The following is a 20511-nucleotide window of genomic DNA, read 5'->3' on the forward strand; positions in this document are numbered from 1 at the left end:
TAGCTCTGATCGTTAAATAGGAAAGCAAGATTCAATTTTCTGGGGAAAAAAAAAAAAAGTCCAACGTTGAAAACCAAAATCCACTTTTGAGAAAAACACACCTGGTGGCAAAATAGCTTATAAAATGACAACTCATATTCAGGACCCAGGGCATCATGGTGAGAGAATTACAGCTAGTGCTTATTGTAAGTCTTGGGAGAACATTCAGGAGTTCTGAGCATGGGACAGCCTGCTGCTTCCTCTTCAATTATCTGAGTATTGGAGACCCCACCCGGAGACCCGGTGGACTTCTTAAAGGGCTCTGTGGTCAGACAACTTTAGGAAATTCCCATCTAGGGCCAAGACTGCTTGGCATGACCTTGCCCCCCTCCATCTCGAGTGGCACCTGCCAACTCCCCAGGGAGCTATGAGTCCGGGACCTCAGTTTCACGGTGACATCAGCTTATGAAACTCTAGATGAGACCACTGCCAAGAAGCGCTTGCTCACCCTGCTTTAACGGCAGTGGGAATCTCCCTGTCCTTTTCAGGGGTAAGCCGAAGAAAGGATTCATAAACGAACCCCAATCCTTCTCACCAACCCCAGCCCACACCTCCCAGCAACTGAACTTGAGAAAGAAAAAAAAAAAACCTGGTTAAAACCACTTCCTATATTTGAGACTAGAGAAGAGAGTGGTACGCACAATTTCCTGGCTGAACAACCCAGGCTAATACTTATACAGAGCAAGCATTGACTGCCCTAGAGGTTGACAGACCAGCAAGGATGACAACCTGAGAGGACTCACCCTTCATTCCCCAGCCCCCTGGTGTGATGCCAACAAGAGTCTGAAAGGAAACCCGGCATTCAGCAGAGCAGCACTTTCTCTTCCCGGCCCCGGCGTCGGCAGTGGTCCCAGGGGCCAGGAGGATGGAGCCAAGCTTGCTGATGTGGAGGTTCTTCATATTCATCGTGGTACCTGGCTGCGTGACAGGTAAGGGGTCGCTGGTGCCTTTGGAGTCCTGGGAAGGCTAAGGATGTAGACTCTTCCCAATCACATAATCCGAGGGGCATCTAAGTGGAAAGTACAGGGAGGGGACGGGATCCTGGGTTCTGCCTCTGTGTCGGTGGCCCACCGGGGCCCCATTCTTTGCCTCTATCATCACTGACTTACAAAGACAACTCGGAATGGGGAGTTCTTGTCACTCAAGGTCTTTGACAGCTGATTCTGGGAAGAACATAGTGGTATGATATTTGACTGTTAACCAGCTATTAATGAGCAGATTCCTCAAGAGATTTTATTTTCCAATGAATTTAGTTTTCCACTGCATCCACTGGCTGTAAGGATAATACTAAAAATCTGCTAGAAATCTCTCTATGACCAGGCGAATGTGCCTGAGATGTCAGTGACTCATATATGAAGCACTGGGATCATTTGGGATCTCAGAAAAGTTAACCTTCAAGGATATGTACTTTGTGTTTTACTGCCTAGGGAAACGATACCTAGGAAGCCGCTTATATGTGCAACTTTATAGAAGTTTTTTTAAAAAAATATAAGCATATCACTTTGAGAACATTAATTCTTCTTGTCTTCTTATGTGTCTACATGCATGTATATATATGTGTGTATGTGTACATATATGAAAGTTTTGCATTTCATTCATCCTTTCAGAAGGATATTGTCAGTTTCTGGTTGTTTTTTTTTTTTTTTAAGAAATAAGAAACCACCAATTTCAGCCTCAAACCTCCTTCCTAATAGCATGTGAATTTTCTAATAATGTCCTCCCTTGCTTATGCAGGAAAACATATCAGTATCTATAATTTCATATCCTTCCTTTCTAGACAGATAATAAGGCTAAGTGTCCACAGAAAGATGTGTTAAGAAGTGAGACACAATGATGCATACGTGGTCTTTTTGGCCTGTTGAGGGGAAGTGATCAGTCTCTGGGCTATGAACTGACCCAGGGGTAGAATCTTCTTTAAAGTGAAAAGTGGGCATGATTTTAGGAAGACTTATAATGTGACTTCTGTCTCCGCCGGGTCTTTGCACAGTGAGAGGCAGGCCAAGGGAACAGAGAAGTCTTTACAGTTGACTGGCCTCATCTCTCGGGAGCACATTTCGAGTAAGTGCATGCTACTGCCAGGAGTTGGTGACTTATCTGAGGATGAGATTGGCCTGATAGCAGTGCTCTTTCATACACTCACATCTTCAAAAATCTATCCAATGCCTCTTGTTTCCCTTTTCAACAGCACAGGAGATACAAACGTGAACAAAACGTAGCCTCACCTTAAAAGGGGTATCACCTGGTGAGGGAAAGAGAGTTATGACCGCAATATGGGTGGGATGGGACAAGAGCTACGGGAGCAGGGGGCCATGTGGGAAGGCTTCACGAAGGCAGCAGCACAAGGCGCCCTGAGGGGTCAGTAAACTTCCCTCCATGGGGATTCCAGGCAGAGAGGACCACACGCGCAGAGACGGGGCAGAGCTCCAGGAAAAGCCCCCAGCCTCGGGTGGAGATATGGGGCTCCTGGGGGTTAAAACTGGATGACCCCAAGTTGAGGATTTTAAATTTCATTTGGGAGTCAATCAAAGACCATGAGAAAGTAAAATTTACCATTTATAGGGTGCCTTACGGGGGAGTGCTTCCCAGGTGGAGCAGTGGTAAAGAATCAGTCTGCCAATGCAGGAGACACAAGAGACGGTGAGTTCGGTCCCTGGGTTGGAAAGATCCCCAGAGGAGGAAATGGCAACCCACTCCAGTATTCTTGCCTGGAGAATCTCATGGACAGAGGAGCCTGGCGGGCTACAGTCCGCGGGGTCCCAAAGAATTGGACACAGCTGAGTAACTGAGCAAAAAGTACGTTGTATAGGCCAGACACATGTCTTCATTCCTCCTTCACAGTCCCTCTGCAAAGTGGATGTCACCAACCCCCCCTGAGACAAAGAAGACCCCTAGACTCAGGGGCCACGAGGCAGTGACACAGCCGGGACTCAAACCCGATTCTTTCCGCTGAGTGCTCTTTCTGTTCACTGTGGACAGGGCCCAAGCTCTCTGGAGGTGACTCCATAGAGAAAGTAGGTGAGCAGACAGGGCATGAAATGGCCTTTTCCAGAGACCAGTAAGGACTCGGCAGCCAAAGAGAATGACAAGGGCTGAATTTCTGGGATCCACGCGTGGCTTAGGAACCTCTCCAGGGTCAGAAATAATCTCCTCTCAGACTTTTTCCTCCCAGAGGAGCCCAGTCTTAAAATAAACAAATCTTATTCCTAGGAAGGGAGAGGTCACTAACAAAATCAATCAGACTGTCAACAGAAGCAATTTCTAGCTGATTCATAAGGCTGATTTTCATTCTGAAAATTTCCAAAGCCACCATTTAAAACTGTGAGGGCTGATGGGGAGTGTGTTGGTCAACGTGGGTGTTTTTAGTCTCTGTATTACTGGGTCCTGGGATGTGGTTGAAAAGAGAATTCTCCTGATGTTGCCAACAGGCACGTTATTGATGGTGCCTTTCTCAGCACTGTGGAAATTCTGAGAGTTTATCTGTACCTTCATCATCTTTCTTTCATTCTAGGAATTCTGTGATCAAATCTGCATGCCCTAGACTCAAAAACACACACACAGTGCGGAAACCCATGAAGATGATATTTTCGTCTAATTATCCCTTCTTGTAAAGATGACTGCCCACACTGGAATTTCCATCTTCACATTTGTCATTAAAACACAAACGCTTAACCCTTCACATTCAATCATTCGGTTTCTCTAGATCCCAAAGTGTTATTACCATATGTTCCTTATCTTTAAGATATGCTTTAGAGGAATTAGTGTATATAGATAGATAGATCATTACCCTTTGTGTGTGTGTGTGTGTGTGTATATATATACACACATAGATATAGGTACATATAGATATATATGGATTTGGTCAACTTAGGGAGTACCTCATAAAACAGTTGCTAGTTTCTTTAAAAACAGCATTTCTGAAATAGGCAGTGCTGTTTACATCTGCTCCTTTTGAGATCGGAGAGCATCGAGGCACCAGAAAGAGCTGGCTTCGCTGACAGTCAGCTGCTATAAAGAACGGCTGATGGGCAAAGAGAAGAGTTCTTAGCTTCTTTGAGCAAAGCCTTGAGTGGTCTAGAGGCACCTGTATCACCTCTTGCTGAGGTCATTCTCATCAGAGCGATAGTCACCCTCAAGTCAGGCTAGCCCTCAACCCCAGCCCTCACTCATTCCCTGCCCCCCTCACCGCCTGATGACCAGTAGAAACCTGAAAAAGAAACAGGAGTTCCTTTGGGAAGTGGGGCCATATCCCTTGAGGTCAGGGCAGAGAAATGTTAGGAGGAAGCTGAATTTTGCAGGGGGGTGAAGGGTGTGATTTGGGGGCAAATTGCTGGATCTCCGTGGGCCTCAGTTTCTCTGTAAAATGAGAAGGTTGATGGGGCTGATCCTGAGGCTTACTTCTGGTTCTCTTGCTCTATGTCAAGAATTCTGAACAGGAAATAAAATAAGCCCTGTCAAAAGGCCTTTGCAAGCTGGGGTACTTTCAGATGAAAAAGTTTCCAAACCGAAGACATATACAGCAGGGTCCGGGTTGAGAGGCCTTCAGAGGCCCAAGTGCCAAGGCTGACGTGTCATCACGGTTATTTCCAGCCTCTGGGAGGTTCCGCCCTGTGCTCAGACCAGGACCACGGCTTCAGGAAGGGTGACGGCTGTAACATCGCTCCCTGCCGGGGAGGCTTCTGCTATTTGCTCTTGGGGCCTTTTTGCCCTCAGTTGATTTCCTTGCTTCTCGTAGGGGAGGGCTTACGTGAGTGGAAACCTATTTCTCTTCTCTTCATCCCAGGCCATTCCCTGGGAGGAGAGGAAAGAGGATCTTCATTCAGTCAATCGCTTCAAAAAGCTATAAGCCCTGCATTCTTGAAAGCAGTTAAATTGAGGCTTTCTAACCACTTCGGGGGAGCCTCAGAGGGGCACGTGCACTGGCCAGGAAGACAGTCAGGGCAGAATTTTGGTTCTTCTCTGCTCCACTCCAGTCTCTGTTTCTGTTAATACTGATTTTTATTTATGTATTCAGTTGCACCGGGTCTTAGTTGCCGCACGTGGGCTCTTTGATCTGTGCTGAGGCCTGTGGCGTCTTTAGTTGTGGCCTGTGAAGTCTTAGCTGCAGCATGTGAGATGGTTACCTGAGGCACGTGGGAGCTTAGTCCCTGACCTGGGAGGGAACCTGGGCCCCCAGCGTGGGGAGCACGCAGTCGTAGCTACTGGGCCACCAGGGAAGTCCCTCCAATCCCTGTTTTTTAACTTCTCCTCTGAGAAAATGAATGTATGCATATGTGATGACATTCATATTTTTCGCAAGTCAGGGCACCCAACTGTGTACCCATGGGTCCTTGGCCTTCCGAGCGATTCTTGGCTTTCGTTCCTCGTCTGCTCCCTGTCCTAGACTTTGGGTGGCAACGAGAAACAGAGAAGGAAGGAGACTTGAGTAGGAAGCGAGTGGATGCTTGCGGGGGAGGTTGGCACTGAGGAGGTAAAACCTGGGCCAGGGGTTTACTCATGTCTGGTGAGCGTCCAGGAGCTCAACAGTCAGAGGAAAGGGCTCCTCCACCCTTCCTCCCCAGAGAGGCCTGGACGCCCTTCCTCGAGAGGTATCTGAGCAGAGCCTAGAAGAACATTGGTCAAGTGGTGTGAGGAGCCGGGCAGGGGGGGCTGGAGGGATGGCCTCTGAGCACTTTGGACTCAGGACCTAGGATTCCTGTCTCCAGGCTAACAGTGCGCGGCACTGCAGCCCAGCCGCGCCCTCTGAAGTTACAGTGTTGTTAGCTGCTCAGTCGTGTCCGACTCTGTGACCCCGGGGACTGCAGTCCACCAGGCTCCTCTGTCCATGGGATTCTCCAGGCAAAAACACTGGAGTGGGTGCCATGCCCTCCTCCAGGGGATCTTCCTGACTCAGGGATCAAACCCACATTTCCTGCATTTCAGGTGGATTCTTTCACCATCTGAGCCACCAGAGAACCCCCTGAAGACACAGGGGGTTTCTAAACTTCCTACGACCCTCCTATCTGTTGCTCTTCATCCCCCTATCAGGGGAGGAAAGATTGGAGGCCACTAATGAGCACTCTCATCCGCCTCTTTTGCTACCTCTTCTAGTAATTTCTTCAGGAAGTTCTCCTTAGGTGCAGTCAGCTGCTGTCCTAAGTATTATCCGGGGCAGGTGCAGGTGGGTGGGGAGGTGGTGGTGGGAAACAGCCCAGAGATGACCTTACCACATAAAGATGGACATCATTTATTACTCCTATACACATCCTGAAACTCCCAACAGGAAGAACAATGTGATAGAAACACTCTATCTAGCTCCATCTTTCTTGAGTAGTGCGTCCTTGAGCAAATTTGGTGAGTGCTGCTATTTGTTTCCTTAGAAAAACTTTCTTATGCACAAAATTTTGAGAGTAATATTTGGGGTTATAACCTCCCTGTCAACCAGGGTCTCCAGGTAAGACCTCCGGTCAGGTTCTTTAGTATCTGAATAACCATACTCTGAGCACAGAAAATGAGACACAGGAAGTTACCCTCACTAGTAAGGGAAATGTAGCTGGCTTGGCAAAAGTAACCTAAGACCTGGGTGCCTAGACAAGATTGGAAGGAAAGGGTGCCAAGGAAAAACCAAAGACACCAGGCAAGCAAGAGAAGTGGAAATCTAGGACTAGAATCCAGGCCTCTCAAATTCCAGTACAATATTCCCCATACGTCTTCACATCAACTCTCAGTGACATCCATCCATCCACTTTCCATCCATCCATCCATCCTTCCTTCAATGCAACCATCCATCCATCATCCATCTTTCCCTTCTTCCTTCCTTCCATCCATCCATCTCTCCGTTCATCCATCTTTCCTTTCTTTCATCTATCTAGCCATCATCCATCCATCCATCAATCTATCCTTGCATTAGGATTACTGAAATGGAAAAGGTCTTTGCTCTCAAACTGCTCCTGGCCTAAGACTGGAGATAAAACATCTGCTGAGCAACTCCCGCCTTGAGGACTTGCCGAGGGAGGCAGCAGTATTTGCCAATGACTCAACAGCCGTCACTGAATCCCCTTTTTCCCCAGGCTTTCAAATAAGTCACCCATTTTGGGGAAAATAATACTAGAATCATCTCTGGGTCTTTTAGGTATTTTCCGCTCTAAGATTACTCAGGAATTTTCCGGCTTTTGACTTGTTTGGAGCTTACTCTGGGATTCGCTTCCATCAGTGAAAAAACACGAGTCCAACTGGGAAATGTATTTAGAGCAGTGGTTTCTGGCACAAATTGCACGTTAAGTGTGCATCTGGGAAACTTTCACAAATGATGTCCAAGTCCCACCCAAGGCCAGTTAGGTCAGACTCTCTGGGGATTAGAACTGGAACTAAGGCTATTATCATTTTTAAGCTTCTCAAATGATTCAAGATGCAGTTAGGATTGAAATCCACAGAACAGTGATTCCATGGTTGGTCCGAGTCCATTGTTTTATTCCTATTCACTGGGAATAGATGCCCTAGCATAGTACTTCCCAAAGTTCAATGTATTACAGATCATCTGTCGTACTGGTGAGGCAGGGGGCTTGTTGTGAGACAGGTTCTGATTCAGGATATCTGGGGTGAGGGAGGAGATTCTGGTTCAAACAAGCTCCTCCATGAGATCCGAGTGCCTGGTGCCTGAACCCCATTTTGAGTAGCAAGGCCGTCACAGGAGAGAAGAAACAGGTGTTGTGTCCACCCCACACAGAACGTGCAACTAAAATGGGAAAAGCACTCTGGGAAAGACACAAGATTGAACATCTCAGTGTGGAAGGTGGCAGAGTTGAAGACACCATGGCATCCAGAGGTGCTTCCCGGGGCATTCAGAAAGCTTTCTTGGAGGAGGTGGCTCTGAGTTTGCGCTTGTGAATCTCAGGAGCCGGCTGAGGGGTGGTGTCTCCTAACAAGGTGGCTAAAGGTGTACACGTGAGTCATGCTCCTTGAGCAACAAACTGAAAACTGAGGCGTTCGTGAGGGCAAAGAAACAAACGCCCCACGTGTCAAATATTTCCTACTCCATGTTGGTTGCTTGTTGAACAAAATGAAGCTCAAATGCCTAGTGATCCTGTAAAAACTGTACTTCTGCTCTGATAAGAGCGATCTGGGTTCTCTCCCTCTCACTTGATCCTCTAGTAACACACATTGATGGGGTCTGGAGTCTGCACTCCCACAATGGGCCACCAAGTCAGCATCACTAGGACCTCATGACACCTCTGGGTAACAGTCAAGAAGTCCAGGGTCTTATTTCCCCACATTCAAATTTTGCCCCGACCTCTGTCTGGCCAGGGCTTCCATCCCAACTGCCCAAGTGACCGTCTGCCCCTAACCCATCCTGTCCACCTGGCTTTCCATCAGCCATGGTGCCTGCAGCACCCAGCCCAGGGCCAGGGACCCAGGGGGATTTCAGGCAGCAGAAACTTTAAGGCACCAAAGTGTGGATGCCCCGGGCGGGGTGACCAGAAGGCCACTGAGAATGGGTGGGGTGGCCGGCGCAGGCCAGTGGAGTCAGGCCTCTACCTACCCCCTTCCCCACCCCCAACTCTAGACACAACGAAAGGGCCGGGTGGATCAGGAGACTAGGAAGTGTGAAAAGCTTCTTTCCGCAAAGAAGAAGAAAGAGAAGCAGGTTTTTAAAGAACACAAAGTCAGTGCTAAGGAGGTGATGGGTCCCTTTACCCTAAAGAGCATGGCAAGCTCACTGGACTCCAGGAGGCCCTCGGGAGAGAGAGAGATGAGGAAGGTGGGAGAGGCTGTGAGCTGCAGAATGGCTGGCTGGTTGGGGCAGGCCCCACACAAACCCTGATCCCAGCACCCACTTTTCCCTTTGAGGCTTATTTTGCCTTCAGCCTTGTGCCAGGAAACACTTTTGGAGGGTGCTGCACTACAAAGGCTTGTGGAATCTTAGTCCCCCAAACAGGGACTGAACTTGGGTCCAGGCAGTAAAAGCACCAAGTTCTAACCCCTGACCCCCAGGAAAGTCCCCAAGAAACGTTTGAAACACGAATGATAACGAGAAGAGCTCATATTTACAGCTCTCTCACAGGCACTACATGAAAACATTGTGTTGCCTCTGTTAATCCTCAAAATCAGGTCCACCTTGTTCTCAACCCCCTTTCGTGCCGAGTAAACTTAGGCTCACAGAGGTGAATCAGTTATCACATGGGATACAACCGGGGGTGGGGGGGTGCCAGATGGGAGCCAGGCTGGATCCATGCAGGGCCTGAATTCTTGATGATTCTCGTAAACTGCTGTTAATAAAGAAGATTATTTTCACCTTTTGAAAGTCTGCTCTGAGTAGGCCCCACTGCCCCTGTGGTTGTCGATAAATGAAAAGCCTGTTCCGACCGCATCCAACGCCAGACGTCCAGTAACTGCCTGCCGTCTGCTCGAGGGGCTGGCCTTTCCAGGCCTGCCGAGTCCCTGAGTTTAAATTCTCTAAATCCTGCTCTCCCCCTCCTCCTACCCGCCAAACAGTAGCTCGGGGTGTCTTTCCTGCATTTGACTGGGCTTCAAAGAAAGCACTCGAGTCAAGCCACGTCTGCCCCAGCCGCCCACGAAGCAAGGAAATTCTGAGCACCTTCAGGCATGAGTCAACACCACCATGTTCAGGAATCTCTGCCCACAGAATCACCCACTCTTCTGTTTGGGCCCAAAATAGATACCTCCTTCAGAAGCCTCCCTGCTTTCTGTAGCCTCAGCAGTAAGAAAACAAAGGTGAGGGTAGGTGTGCGTCCAAGGCATGATGGAGGGAGTTCACTCTGCTGTGAAGTTCTCTGGAGTGAAAACATTACCACTGAGCCAGACACAGAGGACAGGTGTGGCAGGGGGAAGGGGGACGCGGGAGGGTGGCTGGGAACGGTCATTCCTTTGTTCATTCATTCACTTGGCGAACATTTATTAAGCAAATACTGTGTGTCATATATAGCGTCAGGAGGTGGGTGCAACCCAGCCCTGGGTCTCCAGGAACCCACCATCCAGCAGGAGAAAAATATATCACACAGATAATGCCAACCTAGCTGAGTCTCAGAATGCAAATACAAAGAAAGAGTGGATGGCCACACAGACAGGCATTTGTTCTTACGCAAGCCCCTGGACATTGTCACTCAAGAACTGCCTCACTGTCCTAACACCTGGGACAGAAACAAGGGCTGAAAGCATTGCTCTGTCATTACTAATTACTAAAGCTATTGAAATCAAACACCATGGATTTTAAATTTAGAACAGCATAGTCAGAAAATGTGCGGAAGCTTTCCTTTGCTCAAGAAACTCCCTGACCAAGAAAATAGGAACATTTTTGGTGGGAGCAGTTATATTCCTTAAAGGAGAAACAGATGGCTCCCACAGCCCACAGGTGTTGTAGAAACACCAATAACACGTGAGGCTGACATGTGGCACCTCCTCACCAGTGTGTGAGCCACTCCCCAATTTCAAACACCCAGGAAGGACCTGCCTCCCCAAGACAGGCATGAAGGGAACCCAGTCAGTCTGGTCATGCTAGGTACTTAAAAGGAACAGTGTTTTTTTAAACTATATATGTATATATATGCATACATATATATATATATGCACACATACACATATATACATATTGGGTTTGTAAAAAAGTTTGTGTTTTTCTGTAACATCTTTCAGAAAAATCTGAATGAATTTTTTGGCCAACCTGATATATACAGGTTGTATACACATGCTGTGAATGTATACACTTGCTATATATAGCGTACATGTGTATGTACATACATATATGTGCTATGGATATATATGTATGTGTGTGTTTATGTACATATATGTGTCTAGATATATATATATATATACATATATATATATGTTTGTTTAGTTGCTAAGTTGTGACTGACTCTTTTGCAACCCCATGGACTGTAGTCCCCCAGGCTCCTCTGTCCATGGAATTCTCCTGGCAAGAGTCCTGGAGTGGGTTGCTATTTTCTTCTCCAGGGGATCTTCCTGACTCAGGGATTAAACCCATATCTCCTGCATTGGCAGGCGGAGTCTTTACCACTGAGCCACCTGGGGAAGCCCATATCTATACATACATATACACAAATATACGTATATACACTCTGCATATACATATATGTATATACACACGATATAGACACGTACATATATGTGTGTGTGTGCGGATATATATATATATACACATATATACAATGTGTACATATATTTGTGTATAACTATATACACATAGTTTCATGAAATGAAATTGGAGTGAATTGGTCCCCAAGTGAGTGAATTGGTCTATCTCCTCAGAGAAAGACCGTGACACAGTTAAAGGGCAGAGGAGGCGTTTTTACAAGTCTTGCTTGAAATCCCCGCGGCCTGGGCTGACGTCAGCTTCTTCCTGCCCAGGGCCCTGTGAGTTTCCCGGGAGTTTCGGGGAGGCTGTGCTGCGGGCGCCGTCCTGGCTGCGGCAGGCTGGCGGCTTCCCCAGCGGGTGAAACCAGTAACGCCTGCAGACCCAGCTGAGTGTGGTATCTGTTTCCGGCCCCTGCGGTAGTGACACCTCTGCTCAGCGTCTGATATAGAATAAAAGGATCTTCGTGAAGAGAAAACTCCTTATTTCAAGTGGAAAGCAAAACAAACAACTACCAAAAAAAGTTACAAACCCCACCACCTTTTCAGATACGAGGGCAGTTTCCGCTGACATCCTGCTGACACCCAGGGGAGTGCGGGGGACCGCAAAGGTGAGCGTTTTCGGCTCAGATGTGCTAACAGGCCCTTTATTTCACTTTTGACTTTCAACGCCTTTCACTCGCCAGGCCATCAAGTTTCACTTTCCCTCTCCCAGGGCTTCCTGTCTCACTCCTCTAGCCTGAGTTTGCAGTGGGCTCCTGCAGAGGGACTCCCACCCTCCTGCTCCTCCTCTTCCTCTTGGGAGAGGAGCTGTGGGCCCACCAGGCACCCGGCTGTACCTTCTACACCTGTGATCTTACCGAAGTCTCACAACAACCCTGCGAGTCAGGTACCACTGGAATCATTCCCATTTTACAGACGAGGAAACTGAAGTTGTTAGGCAGTCATTCACACACCCCAGAGAGTGACGGAGCCAGGCTACCTGCTCCATCCTTGTACAGAGGAAGAAGGCAGTTAACTGGTCTCATCAATTCCCCTGGGCTTCCTAGGGAAGTTTTCTGTCTCTTATTTTAAGTCACTCTTTGATCCACTCCCAAATTAATTCCTCTGAAATCAACATTCACAATGCCTCTTCCCTGAACAAAGACCTCACGTTGTTCCCCCGCCGCCTGTGGGGCATGAGTCCTCTGCCCGGCATCTCATATTTTTTCTGACCTGGTCCATCTGAACGTCCTCTGCACGTCGGACCTCCCGCAGCTCCAGCCACTCCAGCCGGCAGGGCTCCTGTTCTGCAAACATGGCTTCCTCACCTATGATTTCAAAGCCTGGCACCTAGGGACACCTCCCCTTTTATAATCTACCACATCTCATCTGCCTACTTGGAATTCTTCCCAGCTGGGAAGCATCTGGGGAGAGTAGAAAGGGCTCAGGAACTTGGGATTCCACAGGGCTTGGATTCAGAACCTGGCTTGAACTTGTGTAATCCTGTTTTCCTGTAAAACCATCACTGGGCACCATTCTCTGCCAGCACTAGCAGGGTGGGGACAGCTGATGGACAGGTGTGGCGAGCACAGGTGGTCCGGGAAGGCAGAGGCATGCCCAACCCCAGAGGAAAGGGGCAAGGAGGCTTCCCAGAGCAAAGCGACAAGGAGGGGTCCTGCAGGACAGGCAGAAGGCAGGAAGGGGGAAGCGAAGTCTCGATCGAGTTAATGACAGAGGACACAGCATGGTCCTCCAGGTTGGGGAGCACCTGCGGGGCAGAGCTGTGAGCTGGTCGTGGAGCCGGGCCAAGTGCAGGAGCATGGACTGTAGCTGGGGAGGAGCCAGCGCTACAGAGCGGCTGCAGGGATGGGGGCCATCTGGGCTTCAGGGCATCAGCCCTGTTATCTGTGTATGACTGTTGGCAGGTGGCATGGGGGAAGGGGTGCAGCCCCTGAGGGTGCTGAGTGACCTGGGGGAGAGCCGGGGGTGGGCCGGTCCTTCAAGCCTCCAGCGGCCTCAGCTGCTGTGGGACAAGGCAGCCTGCCTAAGGTAAACAGCATACAGTAGGTGCTCAGTAAACATCGCTTGCTGGGCCTGCAATCTGCACGGCTGAGAGCCAGAGCACCTCTCCACGGGGCTTTCCCACATGCTTCCCAAGTTTAGTACAGCCAGCGCTGGGCACCCTCACCGCCCCCTGGCCTGCTTGTCCTCTGTTATCTCCAGTTTTAATGAAAGATGCCACCATCACCACCTCCAGCTGCCCAGGGAACCTGCCCAGAATCCCGGCTCCTTTCGCTTCGCTGGCCCCACTCTCCTTACAAAGGCCCAATCCCTGGGGAGTCCAGTCTGAACCATCTCAGCATATTAGTACCCACTCTCCACTCTCCAAGCTCCAGCCCCCCAAGCCCCAGCCTGAGGTGCCTGAGACAGCCTTCCTGCCTCACAGGACACATGGGGGACAGGGCGGAAGGAGGCCAGAGGCTACCTGTGGCCACAGGGGCAGGAAGTAGCTGAGACACAGGGAGGAAAGGTGGGCGCACGCGATCACGGGCGCCTCCCCCTTGAGGCTGCGGATCCTGGCCTCCTGGAACTGGCTGTGTGACTCTGGGCAGGACCCTGACGCTGCCAGCTCACTGCATTGTGTATAACACGGAGCCGGTAGGGACGGCCTTCCAGTAATTAATCACTGACATGATTCTTATTTACAGCTGTATCAATAACACTAGCATTCTGTGTATCTCACTTTATTCTATATTCAATGTCTTGCTTATAATAATGGACTATAAAATAGTCGTCATATTAATTGTCATGAATGTTCATACCAGCCGACTACAGAGGTGGCCGTGGGGACCAGGGAGAGCCAGCTGTGTGCCTGGATCAGTGGCCAGCACACGGTGACTGCCACGTCTTGGACAGAGCGGGCACTTTCTCTGTGCATCCAAGGAGATGGCAGAGAGGCTCTCTAAGTCCCTTTCAGTCCTGACATTCTGTGGCTAATAAACACCCCAGAGCAGGGTGAAACGCCATCCCTTCCACCCGTTCAGGCTCCTCGCCAGCCAGCCCGCTCCCCTACTGCGTCCCGTCCGTTCACCAGCGGGACTGAAGGTATCGCTCACACCACGGGAGGAACTCTGTGTAGTTCATGCTGCAATGACTACATCCTTGACGGCTCCCATCTGTTCTTTTCAGCACAAAGCAATTCCCCATGAATCATGGTAAACAGGTCCTAGTTCCCATGTCCTTGGAAAATGCTGCCACCTTGGATTTAAATTCAATAAGAGGAAGCCCAACATGAAAACCCCTTACAAATTCATCACCTGTGGTCAAAGCTCCTAAGGCGGGTGTCCCTTGAAAGGAACAATGCTCACCTGTGGCTTTGATCAGAGACCACAATTGCGAGTGCTACCTACGAATTTAGGGAAGGCAGGAATGGCGTGGATTTTTAGATATTTTTATTTATTTATTTGGCTGTACTGGGTCTTAGTTGCCGCATGCGAACTCTTATTTGTGACTTGTGGGATCCACCTCCCTGCCCAGGGATTAAACCTGGACCCTCTGCACTGGCATTTTGGAGTCTTAGCCACTGGACCAGGAAGCCCCTAGAGCTGATACTTTAAAAGGTGCTCTGGGGAACTTGGCTCAGACAGTGAAGAACCTGCCTCCCAATGCAGGAGATGCAGGTTCGATCCCTGGGATGGGAAGATCCCCTGGAGAAGGGAACTGGCAACCCATGCCAGTATTCTTGCCTGGAAAATTCCGTGGACAGAGGAATTTTGTGGGCTACAGTCCATGGCCTCACAGAGAGTCAGAGCGACCAACACTTTCACTTCACTTTCTGGGGATCTTGGAGCCTGTTTCTTCAGTGCCAGCCTAGTGGGGGACAGCCCAGGCTGAGCCCACAGAGTAAACTCATCAAAAGCCTTTCAGTTGAGGCTGCCTTTCTGAGGCCAGTTCCTGGAGTACTGGAGAGGGCTCCGGGCCTTGTTTACGCAGCAATCTTAAAAACCTCCTCCCGATCCTGTGTGGCCACCCCTATCATCAGCTCACTCGGACACAGCCTCATCCCCCCTCTTCTCTGTGGGGCCTCACCTACTGATGTGTGGATTTGGGGAACACATTCAGGCTGTTGTTGGTCTACACTGAACCCATCTTAGGCCAATCACAGTAGACAAGCAGATCAGGACTGCCTCCAAAGCACCAAGAACCTCGGAACCCGAATCAGGACCTTACCTCCAGCTGGCCTGTGGCCTCCATTTCCGTAGTGGGATTGACGTTCTCCATGGAAAGGCTGGTCGCCATCCTAGACGCACAGTGATGTCTTCGTCCGAGCAGGCTGTCCTAGCAGAATACCATGGCCTGGGGGCCTTAGAACAGCACAGCTCACCCCTCACTTTATTCCTAGGGGCTGATATCTGAGACGGGGGGCCGGCGTGATGGGGTTTGGGGGAGGGCTATGGTTTCCCCCCAGAGGATTTCTCGTGTCTCTCCTAGGGGACCCAGACCCACCTCTGAGGTTCCAACCTCATGGCCTCAAGTCACCCAATGCCCCACTTCCTGATACCATTGCACCAGGCAGGAAGGTTTCTTCATATGAATGTGAATCCAAACACTTGTTTGAAACTGAGTGTATTCTTGAGAGCAGGCAGGAAGAAGCGTGCCCAGAGTGATGGGTATGGGAGGTACCCCGGGAGGTGGGAGTGGCTACTGGCAAACCTGACCCTCATCTTCCCAGGACACATGGATTTGGGGTGCCTGGCACACTCGGGGCCCATATTGGCACGGCCGGCCCCTGCACGACACCTGAATGGGGTGTGGGTTCTGACGAGTGACTCTTCCTTCGAGATGCCTCCATGTTCTCCTGTGACTTTTTTCTGTTTTCTTCTTTCCTGTGTTTCCCTTTGGGTCTTGAGTTTCTACCTGGCATTGCACCTATGCACCTGGCATTCTTTAGAATAGTGGAAACTCTGTGGCTACAGAGTTGAAAATCTCCACGACTCCATGGTCTAAATTCTCCGAAGGCTCCCCTTGGGGAAGATGGCAGGTGGGATTCACCAACATAGCACATTTCTGTTGAAACCATTATTTCGTCCCAAGAAACAGGTTTCAAAGGTTTGAAGGAAAACTGATTTTCGATTTCAGAGAAAGAATATGGGTATATTTCTACACACCTTGTTTTTCTTATCTGACAACATTTTAATTTTCATGGGGTTGACATTCTGCGGTAAATGTGTGGTTAACTCTTTCACATACAGAAGCTTGTTATCAGCTAAGCCTCCCAGGGACAAAACCACCACCCTCAACAGTTCATTCACAGGAGCACTGGAGACCCCCAAATGCGATGGCTTTGACTTAGGGACAGGAATGCTGCTGGTTCTCAGTCTCCTTTCTTCACTTCTAACATAAAGAGAAAATAACTCTTTTCCCACGCATCCCCCCGTTTTTCTTGGTAACAAGTGTTGATTAAGGCAGAATATGTTCTCATTCTTGAGTTGTGGAAACTCTGACTCTTAGGTCTGAGAGGCCCAGCCAGGTGTCAGAAACTGTGGGTCAGATACAGAACTTACGAGCGAAGGATGCTTAGTACCATAGAACAAGCCACTGAGTCCCCCCCACCCCCAAAGAGCACACAGCGCCCCCTCTTATTCCCACCTGGGGAGTCAGGCAACCTTTTCTTTGATGCCTTTAACCTGCCTTAACCCCACTCCCACCCCCAGCCCACAGCCCCGTGACCCTAAACTTGGTTTTGCCACGTTTCCCTCAGCATGTGGGGGATTCTCAGGTGGTGTAGTGGTAAAGAATTGTCTACCTGCAATGCAGGAGACAATAAGAGACGTAGGTTCAATCCCTGGGTCAGGAAGATGCCCTGGATAAGGAAATGGCAACCCACTCCAGTATTTCTTGCCTGGAGAATCCCATGGACAGAGGAGCCTGATGGGCTACAGTCCATGGGGTTGCAAAGAGTTGGACATGACTGAGTGACTGAGCGTGCACGCCTCGGCACTTATGTTGAGTGAAGATGGATCTGTGTTGACTGAATGAATTAAAGGACCACATTATCGATGTGATTGCTAACACTCTCAAGCATTCATTCAGGGCCTATCGCTGCCTGCATTGAGGAAATAGTTTAAATAAACAGTAGGTGACATGGACGGCCAACAGCAACCAGAAATAACCAGAAGTTTTGAAACTCGACAGTGGTAAGTCAGTGGGCAGTGATCAGGAAGCTGACCGTACTTTACTAGATGTGAAGGCCATTGTGAATGCAGGTGAGAGGAAGGAAACAGATCCAGAATTCCCACAAATAGTTCTTTTTTTTTTTTCCACAAATAGTTCTTAGAAGATAAGATCAAAAGAATCTCCATTTCCTTGTTCTGATACAACAAAGCTTTAAGTTACTAACATTTTAGATATTTTTTTCCAGCTCACAAAGCTTACATATCTTATCATTTGGTCCTAAAAACAACTCTGCTCCAGAGATAATAATAGCAACATCAAGACCTGGGGGGCAGATATTGAAATCTTCCGCTTACATTAATTCCATGGACGCATCTCTGTCGTTCAAGCTCTTGCCATTCGCTCTCCAGAAAACATTCCCCTTAAAGTCCCCAGGTGGCACTAGTGGTAAAGAACACACCTGCCAACGCAGGAGACATAAGAGAAGTGGGTTTGATCCCTGGGTTGGGAAGATCCCCTGGAGAAGGCCATGGCAGCCCACTCCAGTATTCTTACCTGGAGAATCCCAGGGACAGAGGAGCCTGGCTACAATCCACGGGGTCGCAGAGAGTCAAATACGACTGAAGAAACTAAGCAGACACGCACAGTCCCCTGAGCCTGACATTCTCTCTGCCAGGTGAACCACTGTTCCTCCTCCAAACACGGCAAAGCTGAGGCCAGCCTTCCTCCTGACCTGACTCACAGGCTGGGAAGGCTTCCCCATCAGGGACACCATGCCAGGAGACCCAGAGGACGGATCAGCCTGGCAAAGGCAGTGACCTGGAGCGTCCAAGAAACCCCTAAGGTCACACGCTCCTTAATGGCGCTGAGGAATCTGCCAACTGTGGTTTGACTGGCAGACTTGATTCCCGAAGTAAAGAAAAGAAATGTTGTCAATCCCTCCTGTCAAAAGCCGAGTCTGGTGCTTAAGAAACCCACTTCCTGAATCAAAGGAGAAAGAAGGAGGGTGGCTGTGGTACCCGGAGGTCGATCACGGAGCTGGAGAGATCCACAGCTGTGGCCGTTGGCTACGGCACTAGTACAGTCACTCTGTGCTCTGGGATGCTAGGATGCTTGACTTCTCAATGCTTTTTAATTTTTAAAAGATATTTATGTATTTGACTGTGTTGGGTCTTAGTTGCGTCATGCGGGATCTTCCGTTGCAGCACACAGACTCTCTAGCTGAGGCGCACGGGCTTGGTTGCTCCTCGAGGGCCCAGCTGTCCCACGGCATGTGGGATCTTAGTTCCCTGACCAGGGATCTAACTCTGGCATTGTAAGGAGGAATCTAAACTAGTAGACAGCCAGTCAAGTCCCTGACTTGATGGTCCTTTTTCCTTCTCAGCTAGCTCAGATAAACCTCATTGGCTACGGTACTGCCACTGCGCAAAACTGGTGACATTTGAAAACACATATTGGAAGCAGGGAAAGATGGGAGGTGGAAGGAAAGGATAAGATGCTACTGCTCTAGCAGGTCTGCAGTCGGGAGGGCTGGAGGCGAGGGTGGACGGTACAGGAGATGGAGGGGGTGGCGTCCGCCAGGATTCTGCAGAGGTCCAAGCAACGACTCCTGGGAAGGGATTGTACCCGATGGCAAAGTTGAGGGGACCTGAAGGGGACTGAAGAGTTGCCTCACAGGCATGAGCGGGCCCTTAAAAGAAACAGGGACAAGAAGAAGAACAGAGGATTGTTTGAGTGCGTGTTTGTCTTTAACTTTTTGAGATAATTATAGATTTTCATGCAGTTGTAAATAACAATATCAAGAGATCCAGTACAGCCTTCATTCCGTCCTCCCTACAATTATAGCATGGTATCACAGCCAGGAAGTTGACCTCGCTGCAATCTATCAGTCTTGCTCAGACCTCAGCAATCTTACATGCTCTCATTCATGCACGCATGTCTTTATTTCCATGTGACTTTCCCACATGTGTAGATTTCTGTGACCATGAGCAGAGCCAATGTACACAAAAGTTCCCATCCCAAGATCCCTCCCCTGCCTTATTGTGACCATGGCCACAGGCCACCATCCTCCCTGACCCCTGGCAGACACTGAGCCACTCTCCATCTCTATGATTTTGTCATTTTAAGACTAAGAGACAAATGGAATCACATGATATGTAACCTTTGAAACTGGCTTTTTTTTCACTCAACCTAATTCATTTGCAATCTACCTTTCTGCACATAGTTCCCTTTACAATCCATCTTTCCGCATGCCTGAGCTGGCGTTATCCAAACAGTATCCCAAAAAGTGCTTCTCTCCTCCTCACTCCATGTCACGCTTTTTCAGTATCACTGTCGATGGCAATTCACTCCAGTACTCTTGCCTGGAGAACCCCATAGACAGAGGAGCCTGGCAGGCTATAGTCCACGGGGTCACAAAGAGTCGGACACGACTGAGCAGCTGGAACACACACACAGATCGTTTGCTATCTTTTAAAATCATTTCATTATTTTATCACTACCGCCATTGCTTCTTTTGGGTTTACTGGACACACTATCATAATATGTGCAAGTACAGATAGCTCCACTTCTTTTCTTTCTAGTATTTAGGCTGCTACGTGTTCTTTCATCCGATTGTGTTGACTAAAACCCCAATGGCAAGTTAAGTAGAAGAGGAAATAGTAGGTTTTGAGCACCGCTGGAGCACCAGAGGATGGTCAGATGGGAAGGTGAAGGTGACTTGAGCTCAGGGCTAGAGGTGTGCGTCTGGACGGGGCAGCACAGCATCCTTGCCAAGACCTCCGCTCAGAAGCCCAGACAAGCCTCTCGCCTCATCACTGAGGGTCCTCTAGCCAGGCGACCTTGCTGGGCAATCTCGGGCAATTCTCCAAACTTCACTGTGCCTCAGTGTCTCATTTGTAAAATGGTAGGAATCATGATAATATCTTCTTCATGGTGTAGTTGTCAGGATCCAATCAGGGCATATTTGTGAAAGCTTGTCATTGTTACTTTAAGACGAATTATAGACATGTACTCTTAAACTCTCCCAGTATTAATGTCTAAGATGGCAAACAATGATGGATATAATCTACAAAAACAAAAGCTTTGGGGTGGGGCCCTCAGTAATTTTTGAAAGCGTAAAGAGGTCTAACACCAAAAGGTTTGAGAATCACTGCCTTTGTCATATTGGTTGTTTAAAGAATTGAAATATGTCCAAGTTTGTTGGTCAATATCCGCTCTTTGAACTTCTCAAAT

General features: G+C 48.9%; 1 protein-coding gene across 1 annotated transcript in view; it reads left to right on the forward strand.

Moving 5' to 3' along the window:
* Nucleotides 1-465: 465 nt before the first annotated feature.
* The window catches only part of IL2RA (interleukin 2 receptor subunit alpha), a 46110-nt gene continuing 26064 nt past the window's right edge, over nucleotides 466-20511 (forward strand). Inside the window, exon 1 of the mRNA XM_043479222.1 lies at nucleotides 466-968. Coding sequence (XP_043335157.1) covers nucleotides 905-968 — 64 coding nt within the window. The 5' untranslated portion in view covers nucleotides 466-904. The remainder of the gene's footprint in view (nucleotides 969-20511) is intronic.

Source organism: Cervus canadensis, chromosome 10 (genome assembly GCF_019320065.1).
Source record: "Cervus canadensis isolate Bull #8, Minnesota chromosome 10, ASM1932006v1, whole genome shotgun sequence".
NCBI lineage: Eukaryota > Metazoa > Chordata > Mammalia > Artiodactyla > Cervidae > Cervus > Cervus canadensis.